The sequence below is a fragment of the Lipotes vexillifer genome, unplaced genomic scaffold, assembly GCF_000442215.2.
Source record: "Lipotes vexillifer unplaced genomic scaffold, Lipotes_vexillifer_v1.1 scaffold1063, whole genome shotgun sequence".
NCBI lineage: Eukaryota > Metazoa > Chordata > Mammalia > Artiodactyla > Lipotidae > Lipotes > Lipotes vexillifer.
In genome coordinates this window covers 3,257,643-3,270,991 of record NW_006799734.1, presented here as the reverse complement: position 1 = coordinate 3,270,991, position 13,349 = coordinate 3,257,643, and the positions used below count along the sequence as shown (strand labels likewise).

The 13,349-nt window shown below is 53.3% G+C and overlaps 1 protein-coding gene across 1 annotated transcript in view; it reads left to right on the top strand.

Moving 5' to 3' along the window:
• The first annotated feature begins 3,789 nt into the window (after window positions 1-3,789).
• Window positions 3,790-13,349, top strand: part of AHRR (aryl hydrocarbon receptor repressor) — a 71,406-nt gene continuing 61,846 nt past the window's right edge. The window contains 2 exon segments of the mRNA XM_007471928.1: window positions 3,790-3,854; window positions 11,130-11,311. Coding sequence (XP_007471990.1) covers window positions 3,793-3,854; window positions 11,130-11,311 — 244 coding nt within the window. The 5' untranslated portion in view covers window positions 3,790-3,792.

Below are 13,349 nucleotides of genomic sequence, written 5' to 3'. Positions count from 1 at the left end.
ACTCTTTCACATTTCTTATAGTGTGGGTCAGCTGGCAATGAATTCTTTCAGCTTTTTTAGGTCTGAAAAAGTCTTCATTTAGCCTTAATTTTTGAAAGATATTTTCACAGGGTTCAGAATTCTCGTTTCAGGTTTTTTCTTTCAGTGCTTTAAAGATGCTGCTCCGCTGTCCCCTCGTGTACATGTTCCTCGGGAGGCATCTGCTGTCATACTTATCTCTGTTTCTTTGTACCCAATGCTATTTTCTCTGGTGGCTTTTAAGACTATTCTGTTTATCTCTGGTTATGAGTCATTTGATTATGATGTGCCTGGTGTAGTCTTCTTCCTTGTGCTTGGGGTTTTCATTGACGTCTTGAATCTGTAGGTTTATAGTTTTCATTGTTTGGACAAATTTCTGCTATTATTACTTAATTTTTTTCTGTCACCTCTATTACCCTCCCATTCTCTAGGGCCCCAGTTACACGTATTAAACCTATTGAAATACCTAAATATTTAATTTTTATTTTGGTGCTGTTGTAAACGGTGTGGTTTTTTAAAAATTTGTTTGCCAGTTGTTCATTGCTAGTGTAGAGAAACACAATTGACTTTTTTATCTTGTTCTTTTTCCCTGTGACCTTGCTGGACTCAGTTATTGTAAGTTATAAAAGATTTGTCTTAGCCAAATTTTGGAATTTTCTGTATGTACCATCCTGTTGTCTGTGAACATCAAGGGGAATGGTGATAGAGGACATCTTTGTCTTATTCATGATCTCTGGGGATGTATACAGTCTTTCATTGTTAGGTGTGATGTCAGCTGTAGGGTTTTTTGGTAGATATCCTTTATCCGGTTAATTAAGTTCCTTTCTAGTCCTAGTTTGATGAGAGGTTTTTTATTATTATTATGAATGGATTTGGATTTTGTCAAATGCATTTTATGTATGTTGAGGTGACCATATATTTTTTCTCTTTTATTTATTAATAAAGTGAATTATACTGGTCAATTTCTGGCTGTCGAATCAGGCTTGAATTCCTTGAGCAAACCCCATTTGTGATGTGTTGTGCTCTTTATTGTTGGACCCCATTTGCTAATGTCTAATTGAAGACTTTTGTGCCTATGTTCACGAGGGATTTTTGTCCATCGGTTTCTCAAAGTGTCTTTGGTTTTGGTATCAAGGTAACGCTGAGCTTGTAAATGAGTCGGCAATTTTTAATTTAATTTTTAGTTTTCTGCAAACAACTGGTATTATTTCTTCCTTAAATCGGTAGAATTTACCAGGGAATCCATCTGGGCTTTTGCTTTTGTTTGTTGTTGTTGGAATAAATACAGGGCTAAAGAGGCTATCTGTTTTTTCTTGAGTGAGCTTGGTAGTTCATGTCACTCAAGAAATTGGTCCGTTTCATCTAAATTGTTGAATTTGTGGGGATAGTAGTTGTTTTAGTCTGCTTGGGCTGCCGTAACAAAATACCACAGACTGGGTGGCTTAACCAACACCTAAAAACAATGAAAATCTATTTCTCGCAGTTCTGGAGGCTGGGAAGCCCAAGATCACGGTGCCCACTGATTTGGTTTCTGATGAGAGTGCGCTCTTCTTGGCTTGCACACGGTGAAGACAGAGCTCTCCTCTCTCTTCCGCTTCTCATAAGGGCAACAGTTCTATCAGATCAGGGTTCCACCTATATGACCTCATTTCACCTTAATCACCTCCTTAAAGGTCCATCTGCAATACAGTCAAATGGGGGGTTAGGGCTTTAACATATGAATTTGGCGGGCACACAGCTAAGTTCGTGGCAGTGTTCTCTTATTTTCCTTCTAATGTCTGTGGGGTCTGTAGTGATGTCCCTTCTTTTATTCATGATATTAGTAATTCATATCTCCTCTATTTCTTGATCAGTCTGGCAAGAAGTTTATCAATTTTGTTGATCTTTTCAAGGAACCAGCTCTTGGTTTCGTTGATTTTTCTGTATTTCCATTTTAAGTTTCATTGATTTTTCCTCTTTATTATTTCCACCTTTCTGCTTGATTTGGATTTGTTTTCTCTTCTTCTAATTACTTAAAGTGGAAGCTTGGATTACTTATTTGAAACGTTTAATTTTTTTCTAATACAAACATTTAATGTTATCAGTGTCGGTCAAAGTACTGCTCAGCTCTATCCCACAGAGTTTGATATGCTGTATTTTCATTTTCATTCAGTTCAAAATACGTCTAAATTTCTTTGAGACTTTCTCTTTGACCCGTGGTTATTTAGAAATGGGTTGCTTACCAAATAGTTGGGAATTTTCCATATATCTTTCTAGTTTAATTCCATTATTGTTAGAGAACATACTTTGTATTTTTATTCTTTGAAGTTTGTTAAGGATTGTTCTAAGTTCAAGAATATGGTCTATCTTGATGAATGTTCCATGTGCGGAGAATGTGTATTCTGCTGCTGTTGGCTGGAGTAGTCTCTGTATTTCAGTTAGTCTACATCTGTTGTTGTTTGGATATTCTCTCTCCTTTGTGATTTTCTGTTGGTTTGCTCTATTGATTACTCAGAGAGGAATGAAGTTACTAATGAATTATCTTTTCAGTTTTTGCTTCCTGTATTTCGAAGCTGTGGCTGAGGCATTCTCATTTAGGATTGCTACATCTTCTTGGAAAACTGGCCCCTTTATTCTTTTATAATATCCCTCTTTGTCCCTGGTAATAATCCTTTTTCTGAAGTCTGGTCTGTCTGATACTCACACAGCTACTCCAGCTGTACTTTTGATTAGTGTATCTTTTTTGATCCATTTACTTTACCTACTTATGTCAATAGTCAAAGTGTGTTTCTTATCCTGAAAGTGGATCCATGACATGTTTCCAGTGTTTTCACTGCACTTTCTGGACAGGGTGGAAACCGCGTGTTTGATTCTGCTTCCTCTTCCAGGTAGTACACACTTGAGGCCAGGGGAGGGCTCCTAACCTCCTCTGTGGGTCAGCTGGCCCAGAGCCTGGTGTTGAGGGGTCACCGGTCTGCAGGATGTTTGTGAGGGCTCAGACATCCTCACTGCACGGGAAAATCAAGATTGTGATGCACTCCCTGAGGTGATGGGCGAGCTGACCAGCCTCAGGGCACAGACACCGACTGCAGTGTCCACACTGCTGGTGGAGGCCAGCAGGCATGGTCAGCTGGGCTCGGTGTGGCTGTGAGTTAGTGGCCAAAGTGGAAGCCCAGCATTGTGGAGTGGAGAGAGATTTTAGTAGAAAAGAGGAAGCCTGTGTGCCTAGAAATACAGGCTGTAGGGGAGGAGCGGGAGGGGCAGCGTGGCCGCAGGCGGCACTGGGATAGCCTGCCGGCCCGCGCCCTAACCCAGCACACGGTCCTCGGTGCCCACTGCGGAGTGGCTCCTGTTTTCTGGCGCCTCAGGGTGTCTACCTGCCGGAAGCTTTCCCAGCACAGTGCTGTTTGTCTCAGGAGTGTGGTGGCAGGACTGTGTCCTCTGGCTAGGCTGGCGGCCGCAAGGCCGCCCATCGAAGGGGAGAGGTCATGAGCCGGCTTCAGCCTTGGGCTGAGGAGGGGATGGTTCACCCCCGCACCCCCAGCCCACCCCCCCAGCCCCACGCCCCCCCAAGCCCCCCCAGCCCCAGCCCCACCCCCAGCCCCACCCCCACACCCCCCACCCCCGTGCGGGTCATGCCCTCGGGCATCTCGCTCAGCCAGCGCTGGGGGAGGACAGCGCGCCGGGCCTCCGCTGCTGCTCCCGCCGCCTTGGTGGTTTGGCGGGGTATGGGGGCACTGGGGTCTCTTCAGTGTGACCAACTTGATGCCCCTTTTTTCCTTAGGGCCCAAGACGATGATCCCGCCGGGGGAGTGCCTGTATGCGGGGAGGAAACGAAGGAAGCCCATTCAGAAACAGTAAAGTATCCGTCTTCTGGTTTTGCTGACTGTTACTGATGGAGGGGAGGCATTTGTGTTTTCATTGAAAAACGTGAACTTTAGGAACAAAGTGAGTGAGGCGAGGTTTCGGTCAAGCCTTCCTGAGGGTGCGGGGACCCGCAGGACCAGCGGGGGCCGGGCCGGGCAGGGGACACTCTTGGAGCTCGGGAACGCAGGTGGGACCCTGGGCCGCCTTCCCAGCCCTGACTGGACGCTGAGGTCTGGCCCAGGGCGCCCCTCCCCCGCCCTGGTAAGACCCTGTCCTCGTCCTTGGCTGCATGCACCACAGTGCCTCTGGGCTTCACCCCAAGCGAAAGGAGACCGGGGCTCGTCCTCTCGGCCTGGGGCGTCCGGGAGGCGGAGTGGGGTGGAGGCAGGGAACCCCAGGCACGGCCCCCGCCAGCCCCGGGACACAGCACCACGCTCACATCCCCCACCTGCCCGTGGCTGGCCAGTGGGGCTCGGGGCCATGAAGCGGGTGGCCTGCAGTCATGGAACTGGTCTGCAGAGAGCGGCTCCCAGAGCCCAGGGCTGCGTCCGTCCTGGGACAGGTCCTGCGGTGTGTCCACCGTGGCTGGGGCTGTGTGTGTGTGTGTGAGCCTCTGTGTGTGTGTAATACAGATGTGTTATGTAGCTTCATGTGTGTAACACAGCCGTGTCTGGGTGCGGGTGTGTGTGTGTGTGCACCTGCAGTAGTGTCTCTGTGGGGATCTGGGTTTCTGGCACCCAGGCCACCCTCCGGGCCCCCAGGGGCTGCAGGACGCCATGAGAGGTTGACAGGAATGCGGGCACCTCCAGTCCCAAGGATGGGTGTCAAAGGCTGGTGAGGCTGGACTTTGGAAACTGGTTGTCACCTGAGTCACTTGTGTGGCCACTGTGGGCCTTGGGATGGAGCCAGGGTGCTGGGGGACGTGTTCAGCCTGGTCTGCAGGTGAGAGGGGGCAGGTGTGGGGAGCAGAGCTATGCACTAGAAGGAGGTGGTGCGGGGGGCCTATGTCCTGAGCTCATTTGTTCTGTGAGAACATTTGTCACCTTAAATAAGGAAATAAGTACCTGGACAGGCAGCTGCGTACACCGGGATCTGGGGGCCTGCGTACACCGGGATCTGGGGGTCCGCGTACACCGGGATCTGGGGGGCTGCGTACACCGGGATCTGGGGGGCCTCGTACACCGGGATCTGGGGGGCTGAGAGCATTAACGCACAAATCAGCAAACACGGTGTGCAGCACAGGAGCTCCCTGCCTGTGTGCACACAACCGCATACACGGCCGTGCACCTTCGACATTGTTCCTCATGGATTCCTTGTCCAGCTGTGCGGGGCATGCCGTGATTTGTTGTCACTAGCCCTCCGCCAGCGTCCGTTACGACTGGCTTACAGGCGCCGCTGTGCTGAGTGACTTTGTGCCTGGTGTTGGACTCGTGCTCGTCGTTGGAGAGGCCACCGCCGTGGCTGTGTGCTGGCCGTTCCCTCGCAGGCCCAAGCAGGCTTGTTAACTGTTTACTCTGAAAGTGGTGGATTGCTTGGCTTTGACACAAACCCTGTGCGCGCAGCCCCTGCGTGGCCCCTTCTGTGTCACCCTCACAGACTTGGGGTCAGTGATGCATACAGAGGCTCGCGCTGCCTGCCATGCTGTGAGCAGTAAGTTTCCTGTCCTTGACCGTGGAGGCTCACACCTTCTGCCAGGATCCGTGAACAGCAGCAGGTTACTAGCTTGCAAGCAGGTAAATCGAGGCCACAGACCCAACAGGCATATGCATTCTTGCAAGTGGGATTGCTCAGGCCAAGAGTGTGGTATTTGTGATTTCATAGGTGTCACCAAACCGGCCAGCACTGGAGGCATGCCCTGCCGGGCACACGGCGTGCCTCAGACTTCGGTGAATTTGCGTGTTCTTCTCATACGTGAGGCTTAGCAGCCACTGTATTTCCTTTTCTGTGAACTGTCTGTGTTGACAACTTTTGATAATTTTTCTATTATATTGTTTATGTTTTTTGTGGTTTTTTTTGCGGTACGCGGGCCTCTCACTGTTGTGGCCTCTCCCGTTGCGGAGCACAGGCTCCGGACGCGCAGGCTCAGCGGCCATGGCTCACAGGCCCAGCCGCTCGGTGGCGTGTGGGATCTTCCCGGACCGGGGCACGAACCCGTGTCCCCTGCATCGGCAGGCGGACTCTCAACCACTGCGCCACCAGGGAAGCCCTGTTTATGTTTTTGCTTCTTGATTTGTAAGAGCTTGCTGTACACTGGGGAGACTAATTCTTAAATGTATTTCACATACCTTTCCCCAGTTTTTATTTTACTTGTGGTGTTCTTTGCAGTGCAGAAAGCATTTCATTTTTATGAAGTTGAATTTATTCATCTTTTACTTTGTGTGGCTAATTACTTTTATGTCACAATTGGAAAGATCTTCCCTGATTCAAGTTTATGATAATTTTCCCAGGAGTTCTTCTAAATGTTTTGGATTCCTTAATAAATATATTTAAATTTTGAGCACTTGGAATTTTTCCTGGTGTAAGGTGTGGGGTCTGAGTCTCTCTCTTTTCTCCTGTGGCCACTGGTTGTTCCTAATCCTTCTATTCGATAATCAGTGTTTTCCTCACCGATTTGTAATGGCATTGGGCATTTAGACTTGTGATTTGAGGGGCAGCGAAAGACAGTGGAGTAACTTGAACACACTCCCCTGGCTGTGCCTGTGGACCCTCTGGGGGACGTGGCCATGCCGGCTTGTCTGAGTGCTAGCGTCTGTGTATCGCAAAGGCCAGAGGAGCTGCCGGCGGTGTGCACATGTGCAGGTGCCCGGGCCCACGGCCCCTCCTGGGGTGTGAGCCCCACGGGCCAGCTGCAGTACTGCCCCCTCGCCTCGCCGAGGGCTGTGGACTGTGGTCTGGCCCCATCCTCCGTGGATGGGCCGTGAAAGCCGTGAGCCTGTGATGCCTGAACTGGGAGGTGGAACCTGCTAGAATCCCAGGGTAGAACCTGCCCCCTGCCAGGCCCTCAGGGCTGGACCTGCGCTGGAGGGAAGCAGGGCTGGGGCGTGACCGCAGCGGAGGGTCCCTGCACCGCAGATCGGCACCTTGAGCTCGGAGGTGTGTGAGCAGCGGGGCTCCCCCCTCGTTTGCATGTTTGGTCTTGATTGGGCTGTGACTGAAGCACGCAGAGCTGCGCCGTACTTACAGTGCACAGTCTGATTGGTTTTGAGATGTGTAATCACCCGAGAAACACTGCCGAAGCCAAGGTCACAGACACTCCCATCACGTCCGAAGGCTCCTTGCGCCCTTGTCACTCCTCCGGTAGCCTCGTCCCAGGCGACCTTGCCTGTGCTCTCGTCCGGTAGAGGCTGGTTTGCATTTCCCACAATTTTCTATAAATGGGACCCTAAACCTTGTGGGGCTTCTCTCCCTTGTCGAGATGATGCCGGTTCCTCTGTGCTTTGTGTGCCGGGTGTGTCCTTCTTACGCTGAGTGGTGCCCGTTGTGTGGATGAACCACGTGTGTTTGTTCATCTCAGGTGGACATTTGGGTGGTTCCCAGGTTGGGGTATCACGAATAAAGCTGCTGTGAATGTTTACATACGGGTCTTTGGATGTAATGTTTTCATTTCTCTTGGGTAAACACCTAGGAGTGGGATTGTGGGTCACATATACAGCAGAGGAGGGTTTGACTTTTTAAGAAACCACCAGACCATTTTCCAATGCAGCTGCGCCGTTTACATTCCTGGCAGCTGAGCGTGTGATTCCTTACTTTCTTAGCGATGCCTGGGGTGTCAGTCTTGGTTTCAGCCACTCTGATGGGCTGTGGTGGTAGCTCACCATGGTTTTAATTTGTGTTTCCCTAGTGACTAATGGTGTTGATATCCTTTCATGTGCTTATTTGCCGTCCATACAGCTTCTTTGGTGAAGAGTTTTCTAAATAATTTGCCTATCTTCTTATTGGGCTGTTTGTCTTCTTGTTGAATTGTAAAACTTCTTTACATATTCTGGATACAGGCTCTTTTTGTGAATATTTTTAATCAATCAATGCCTCCCCTTCTCATTTTCTTAATGGTGATTTTCAAAGACAATTAGAAATTTTTGAAAAAGATCAATTTATCATTTTTTTCTTTTACAAGTTTTTTTTTTGTTTGTTTTTGTTTTTTTTTTTTTTTGGTGTGTGTCCTAAGAGTCCCAGGACTAACTACTCTGAGGTCTCAAAGATTTTCTCGCATATTTTCTTGTAAACTTTCATGGTACGTTTTAGACTTAGGTCTATGATCCATTTTGAGCTAATTTCAGGTATTGTGTGAGGTAAGAGCTGATGTTTACTTGTATTCATGGATGTCCAGTTGATTAGCACCATTTATTGAAAAGACTTTCTTTCCCTGTTGAATTGCCTCAGTATCTGTGTCAAATGAATTGACCGAAAATATGTGAGTCTGTTTCTCAGCTCTCTATTCTGTTGCATTGATCTACGTTTCCATCGTTTCTCTAATACCAAACCATTCGGAACATTGCAGCTTCAGAGAGGCTTATAGTCAGTCAGGCAAGTCCTCCAACTTTGCCCTCTAATTGGCTATTCTCTGTCCTCTGCATGTCCATGTAAAGTCTAGACTCCTTGTCATTTCTGTAAAAAGTCCTGCTGGAATTTCAGTTGAGGCTCCATTGAGTCCACGGATCAGTTTGGGGGAGTAACACAGTCTTAACAATATTGAGTCTTACAGTCCTGTACATGGTGTGTCTTTCTGTTTGTTTATGTCTCTAAGTTTCTCTCAGCACTATTTTATAGTCTCCGTTTAGGCGTCTGGAATGTCTTCTGTTGGGCTTGTCCCAGGTGTTCTATGTTTTGGCCCCCTTTGTGACCCTCCTGCCAGCGAGTGGCCAGGCGCCTCCCATGCTGCTGGTCCCTTGTCCCCTCACCTCCTGCCGCGTCTCCACCCTGGGGAGTTGGAGTTTCCTCCCTGTGGCCCTGGGCTTGAGCCAGAGGCCAGCTCAGGGGAGCATTTCCCTCCACATGGCCCCTCTCACCCACCTGGCGGGGGCGGGGAGGTTCTGCTCTGGCGCCCGGAGCTGGAGGGGGGCCACGTGGAAGGGCAGCCAGGTGGTCTGAGAAAGCTGGAAGGACTAGAGCTTTTCCAGCACCTGTTCAGTTGCGAGTGTCCCCCCAGGTGCCCCTCGGGGGTGCGGGCTGGGGACAGTCACGGCTCGTCCCATCCCAGGCACACATGGGCTGGGAGGGGCGACTGCTCCCCACAGGTCTACCCGGAGGTGAGATTTGAGGCCGGGCCACCCTCTCCCCTTCTCTGGCTCCCGCACCTGCCCTCAGCGCTACCTTGTTTTCTGGGGCGGCTTCGAGTGTCTTTCACTCCTGGGTGGGCCTCTCCTCTGGCCGTCAAGTGCCAGTCCACACGGGGTCTGTTCAGTCTCCCCAGGCCTCCTGACCCTTTACATTTTGGCTAGCAGCCTGAGTAATGTTGGTGTAGGTGCCTCACTGAGGGGAGAAAAGTAAAAAAGAAACAGCAGAAAGCAGCAAGATAACCAGAGAATGGGAGAAAATCATTGCAAATTGTATGTCTGTTAAGGATCTAGAATCCTGAATATATAAAGATTTCCTACAACTCAAGAGCAGAAAAGCAAACACCCCAATTCGAAAATGGGCAAAGGACTTGAGTAGACATTTCTCCAAAGAAGATAAAGAGATAGCCGACAAACACGTGAAAATACGCTTGACTTTACTGGTCATTAAGGAAATGCCAATCAAACCACAATGAGATACTGCTTTACACCTATGAGAATGGCTCTTATTTTAAAAAAGGAAAATAACAAGCGCTGGCGAGGCTGCGGAGTGTGGCTGGGGGACGTGACGGGGCACAGCCGCTGTGGAGGACAGTCTGGCAGCTCCTCTCAAAGTTAAACCTAGAACCACCAGGTTAAGCCGGTTGTTCTGCTCTTAGGCGTATACCCAAGAGAACTGAAAGCACGTGTTCAAGCAGAAGTGTGGACTCGAAGTTTATGGCTGCAGGGTTTACAATACCCGTAAAGTGGGAGCGAGGCAAGTGCCCGTGGACTGGTGAACAGACGAGCAGGTGCATCCATCCGGGCCGTGGAACACAGCCGTGAAAAGGAGTGAAGCTCCACCCGGGCTGTGCCGTGGGTGAACCTTGACGCCTCATGGCCGGTGAAGGAGGCCAGGCACGCGAAGTCTGATTGCATTTACACAAAGTGTCCAGAACGGGCAAACCCGGGGAGACAGAAAGCGATTGTGGCCGCCAGGGGCTGAGAGGCGGGGAGGATGAGGGAAACTGCTTCGTGGGGCGGGCGGGGGGTGACTTGGGGGTGAGGAGAATATTTTGGAGCTTGATAGAGGTTGACAGCACTGTGAATGTAGTAAACGCCAAAACTTTAAAACAGCTTTATGTTATGTGAATTGCATCTCCGTTAAAAGAAAGAAGCCGCTTCTGGGATTGGAGCCGCAGCTCTTGTGTGGTTTTGTGTGGCCTCGGCGCCGACAGCGTGGGTGGGGGGTGAGCCCCGGGGCTTCTGACAGAAAGGATGGCGTAAAGCAGCTTTCCACGTTCGTAAGGGTGAACACACAGAAGAGGAGTAGGAACTTCCGGCCGAGAGAGTACCGAGCCTCTAAGGGCAGCAGGGAGGGGCAGGCCCAGGGCAGCGGCCTTCACCAGCCGTCCTGGCTTTGCTTTCTAGGAAGGTGGGGGCGGGGCGGGGGAGGGCACCGGCGTCCCGGGGTTGCGAGGGCCCGGGAGCGGGTCGCGGTGGGCGGGGAAGCCTGGGCAGGGGCCGCTCGCTCTGTGGCGGGGCCCCGGCCGCCGCACTTCGGGGCCTCGGAGGGGCGGGCGGGACAGCGCCGCGGTGCCCGGGCCGCCTCCACCATCTTCGCCTCAGAGCCTTTCAGCCCTGCTGTGTAGTGGGAAACTGAGGCCCGGAGGGGCCGCTCACACCTGGACTGAGGGCCCTAGAGGGGCGCCGAGAGAGGTGAGCGGTGCGGCCAGAGCCGGTGTCCTTCTGCCACGTCGGGGGAGTTAGCACAGAGAGGCCAGCAAGCGCGCTGGGGTCACACAGCTCTCCTGCTGCCCGCTCCGTGTCTCTCTGTGCTATAACCCCCACTACCGCGGGCCAGTGGCCGGCACGGTTGGCCTGGCCGACAGTTGAGTTCGCGCGACTTCGGGGACGGGCGCGGTTTCGTCTGGCGGCTGCATTTTGAAGTTCACGGCTCCGCCTGAGGTCACCGCCCGGGACTCCCAGTCTGATCGTGAGCTCTCCCCGCAGGAGGCCCGCCGTGGGCGCCGAGAGGTCGAACCCTTCCAAGAGACACCGGGATCGCCTCAACGCCGAGCTGGACCGCCTAGCCGGCCTGCTGCCACTGCCCCCCGACATCGTCTCTAAGCTGGACAAGCTTTCGGTTCTGCGCCTCAGCGTCAGTTACCTCCGGGTGAAGAGCTTCTTTCAAGGTAGGACTCCCTCACCTGGGTCCCACCCAGACCTCACCTGGGTCCCACCCGGACCTCACCTGTGCCCACCTGGACCTCACCTGGGTCCCACCCGGACCTCACCTGGGTCCCACCCGGACCTCACCTGGGTCCCACCAGGCTTTGCTGGGATCGGCCGGTTGGCGCCTCTCATCCTGGGGAACCGTTTAGAGGCGGAGCGCTGAGTGCAGACCGGCACGAGTGGCCCTGGGGGAAGGGGCTGGGGCCAGACCTCGCCCTGCTTGGCCTCACCTGCCCCAGGGCCCTGGGGGTGCTGGGGGCTCCGGCCAGGCACCGGCGCCTCTCTGCACGGGGGTGCCTGGTGTGTCGGACCCTTACAGTAGCTCTGGGTACTTGCCCACATCCGGTGCCCCAGGCCAAGCCTTACTCTGCATGTGGCCTGGCTGAGTTCCTGAGGAAGAAATGTGGTTGTCACCACTCTGCTTCAGACCTGGGACTGCTGCCATCACCCCTCAGTTACGTCTGAGCTCCGTACACCATCACACATTTGTTATATGTCTTTGGGAGCAGATAGGATAAGTGTTAAAGGTGGGCAGGCGTGGACAGTAGCCGGTGGTAGGGACTGCGGCAGACTGCTGAGTTCATGCTCTGTCTCAAGGCGTTGGGACAGCCTCCCGTGGCCAGAACCCACCTTGGGGTGTGGTGAGCGTGGCCAGCTGGTGAGGCTACAGCCCTGCAACCATGGGGACCCGGGCCCGTGCCACTGCCCGGCCCTGCTGCTGGGCCCGGGAAGCCATGTGACTCCAACGTGTCTGAGGTGTGACAGCCTCTGCGCCTTGCTGGCTTTCTCGGCCCCGGGAGAGGGAGGGCAGTTTTCCTAAGGACTCAGCCTGCCTTCCACCCTGACCCTCCAGGGACCGCCAGCAGCTCTACCCGCTGTGCCCTCCAGCTGGGCCAGCGCCGACCAGCCCCTCCAAAGGGCCCCCCTTGGCCTTCACTTCCTCTCACGGAGCAGGAAGCCCAGACCCTCCTGCCGCTGCTGGCCTCTGAGAGCACCCTCTGTGTGAGAGCTCTGCACAGGGGTCTGACTCCGCGGGACCCCGGGCCCCTCAGCTGTGTCCTGCTCTGCGCTGGGGCCTGGGCCCTCGTTGGTAGTGCAGACCTGAGTGTGTCAAGCCGTCCCTCGTGGAAAGCCGTTCTGCCTTCCGGGGAAGGCCCAGTTCACAGGGCTCTGTGTCTGCACAGCCGGGCTTGATCCTGGGGGCGGGTGGTGTCCCTGCTCCCTGCGACACCTGCCTGTGTCCATCCCCCGACAGGTTTGTGGGCTGAGCTTTGACAGCCTGGCCTGGGGTTTACCCAGTGCTCAGCCCAGGTCCATCCCCCTAGTAAATCGTGCTCTTTTACTGGGTGTCCGTCACCCAGACCCCCCATGGCTGGAGGCCCAAGCTCATGAAACACTTCTGGAAAAGTAGGTTTGGAAGACGACAGAGAATGGTGGGTGCCACGGGGAGAGGAATGCGGGGGGTCACCAGGAGGGTTGTGCAGGCTGGTGGGCTTCTAGGAGGAGGTGAGGGGGCGGGTGTGATCTGCAGGCCACACAGAGGCAGCCCCCTCAAGGAGCCGTCTAAGGGACCCTTGCTGCTGCATTCCTTCATCTGGGGTGGGGCCTCATCGGCACCCCAGCCTCCCCAGCTGTGGTCTGGGCCCCCTCCCCGGGGCAGAGGGGTTTTCTCTTCCTCCCCCAGTGGCACCGGGACCTCATCAGGCCCTCGGTGCTGGGGCTTGGCGCCCTCCCCCTGCCGGCCCCCTTTTCCCTGCGGGCGGCTGCGAGGCCCCTGCAGACCCCGTCTCCCAACCTCTGCAAGCCTCCAGGGGTACTGCATATCCCACTGGCCCACATTCAGGACTGGGCCTGAATTTTTTCTCAGTCCTTCTTGTTCCCACGGTGTCCTGTCCCTCCCCGAAAGCGCCTGGATTTTGGGTTACCGTTGCCCCAGGACTTGGCTCTCCGATGGGCTCAGGAAAACGGGCAGGTTCGCGGATTGTGCGGTGCTTTGTG